This window comes from Aplysia californica, unplaced genomic scaffold (genome assembly GCF_000002075.1).
Source record: "Aplysia californica isolate F4 #8 unplaced genomic scaffold, AplCal3.0 scaffold00111, whole genome shotgun sequence".
NCBI lineage: Eukaryota > Metazoa > Mollusca > Gastropoda > Aplysiida > Aplysiidae > Aplysia > Aplysia californica.
In genome coordinates, this window is record NW_004797381.1 from 1316764 (window position 1) to 1319619 (window position 2856).

The 2856-nt window shown below is 37.7% G+C and overlaps 1 protein-coding gene across 1 annotated transcript; it reads left to right on the top strand.

Annotated features, from left to right (window-relative positions):
• On the top strand, positions 1 to 2775 carry LOC106011423 (carbohydrate sulfotransferase 15; the record flags this gene model as incomplete). The annotated part of the gene is given in 3 exon segments (XM_013081010.2): positions 1 to 80; positions 666 to 730; positions 2101 to 2775. Coding segments are annotated over 3 exon segments (327 nt in total), but the record flags the coding sequence as incomplete, so codon positions are not given.
• Between the last annotated feature and the right edge of the window lie 81 nt (positions 2776 to 2856).

Below are 2856 nucleotides of genomic sequence, written 5' to 3' on the forward strand. Positions count from 1 at the left end.
CGACTACAGGAAAGTATGTACTCCATCTTCATCAAAGATTGGATGAAAGTTTTTCCTAAAAATCAGATATTGTTTCTCAGGTAAGTAATGAAAATTCACCTTACTGTATATTTTTTTGAGTACTTTACTTTTTTGTATTTAAAATTGTTTTTGAATTAATTGCTTCTCACTAGTTTCTAATAGTGTAATAGTGAAACTCTTTGCTACAACAGGCAAAAGAAGTAGGAAAGGTATTTTTTCTGTCCTGTCAGTTACCAAAACCAAACACGTCACAGAAGTTACCTAAAGCACTTTTTTCTCTCGAATGACTGCATTTATTATGGTTCTTGTTGTGTCTTTCAAATGTTCTGATCATTTAAAGTTGAAATAAATTAATTACAGTGTTATCATTATAAGAAAATGTAGTCCAAATGTCTCATCGCTTCCGTGGAATACCCTGGAAGTCAGATTTATCAAGTGTCTTTGTTTTTCTGCTTACGCTTTGAGTATAAAAATACAATAATCATTCTTCGCCTCACCCTTATCATCTCCTGCTGTGTTTTTTTGTATGAATCTGACTCTAGACCTCCTAGATTACAATCTGTTATACACAGTACATTTAACACACACACCCTCCTCCCTAATACTTTGTTCCTTTGCTTACCTGAAGTTTGCTCTTTTTCTAGGTTTGAAGACTACGTCAAAGATATACCTGGGACTCTGAAAAAGGTTTTTTCATTTTTAGAATTACGTAAGTGTCTCAGTTATTCATCCTTTGCTTCAGAATTTGTTGTATGATGGTTATGCTCTAAGCTTTTGCAGGCAAAACAAATCGAGTTCAGCTCCTTTATGGGGAAGTATGTTTTTTCTAGTGAAGGGTTGGGCTCTAGAAGCTGAAGCTGGAAAAACAACAGAGCTGCAACAGCACATAACAAATCGAACATGAACAACAAAAACTACTGCAACAACAACTACTGCAACAACAACATCAACAACAACAACAACAACAACAACAACAACAACAACAACAACAACAACAACAGCAACAGCAACAGCAAAGGTTGTAGAAGAGTAAAACTAAGAAAACTAAGAAAGATTATGAAGAGCTGACATTATAAGGCAAATTTTCTCCGCTGACTATACTTCACTTAAACTAGATGTACCAGATAGTACAGCAGAACTTTTGTAGGAGGAGAAAAGAATAGATTGTAAATGTTTTAAGTCATGATCAGCACAATTTAGTTTATTTAAGAAGAATACTTTGACTTTGCCTGTCTGAACCCACAAAATCCCCCAAAGAACAAAAACAAAAAATTTGATAAATAAAATAAATTGGCCATCGGGGGAAAAAATTAATGTTGGTTTCTATAATATCTTAATGATAATAATAATTGCATTTATATAGCGCATATTCATGCTCAAGAGCATGCTCTATGCACTTTACAACTATCATTACTCCAGCAGACCCTCTGAGAACACTCAGAAACATACTCGGCTTCCACGAAAGCATACAGTGCAAGCTGCGGATTTCACACGCTCAAACACTATCAAACTGACAAGATCGTTCACTGTCTATAGCCGGGTACCCATTTCCACCTGGGTGAAGTGAGGAAAATGTGTGCAAAGTGCCTTTCCCAAGGACACAAACGTCGGGCCCCTGACGGGATTCGAACCCACGACCTAATGGTTACGAGTCCGAGAGCCTAACCACTAAGCCACCGACGCAACATTATTGTAATGAGTGCTTGATTTCACCATGATGACAAACATATACACATTATGATGGCTGTATTTATGTCTGATCAAATAGACCTACCTAGTAGGAACTTTCCATGGCCATGCCACGTAACGTGCTACCTTGCTATGTCTCAACGCCTGGAAAAAAAAAATTTAAAGAAAAACAAAACAAAGCAACCCCCCCCCCCCAAACCGCCATGGGAATAGGGAAACTTTCTCTTTCAGGTATCTTTGCCTGTCTGCTTGCATGTTGAATCCCACTCATCAAGGTTGGTCCTGAAGCAGCCAGCCTCTTAAATCGTAACCATTTTGGCAATAAGAATAGACATGTTAAAGAAAATATAATGCGCACAGCACAGCAATAACTTTTCTTTCTCTCAACAGATCCATTAAACAAGGAGCAATTGGATGCCATAGTCAGGAAGAAAGTTTCCAATTCTGGAAAACATTATAAAGAGGTTCCTGCAATGATGAATAAAACTCGGAAAATGCTGCAGAAGTTTTACAGGCCATGGGTCAAAGAGTTACAATCAATATTAGGGAACGAATTTTCCTGGGACTATTGAGGGGGAGCAAACGATTTCCTATACATTCTGAATAGAAACAGGCAGCTGAGCAGAAAGCACAAAGTAGTTTTGCCGTTTGTTTATAACTATTTATCAAAATGTTATCTTGTCTTTCTGTCTGACTGTCTGTCTGTCTGTGTGTCTGTCTGTCTACCTGTCTTCTTTTAACTATTCCAGGTCTGTTTTCTGTTTGAAATTGCTGTCTCTCTCATTGTTTGCATGTAATGTCATCTTACAGCTTTTTTGTCTGTGTTTTTTCAATGTCTTTCTGTCTATACATCTATATGTTTGTCTGTTTGTATTGTTATTTGTCCCAATGCTTTTTGGTTTGTTTGTGTTATCTGTCTGTATCTTTTCGGCAAAGTAAACTGGAGTGCACCAAGTAGCCTACAACTGGAGTGTTGATGAATATGAGCTCTGTGTGGGTGTGTGTGATTTTGTATGCGTGTGTGTGTGTTTATGTGTGTGTGTGTGGTGTGTGTGTGTGTGGTGTGTGTGTGTGTGTGTGTCTGTGTGTATGTGTGTGTGTGTGTATGTGAGAGAGAGAGAGAGAAGAGAGAGAGATAGAGAGAGA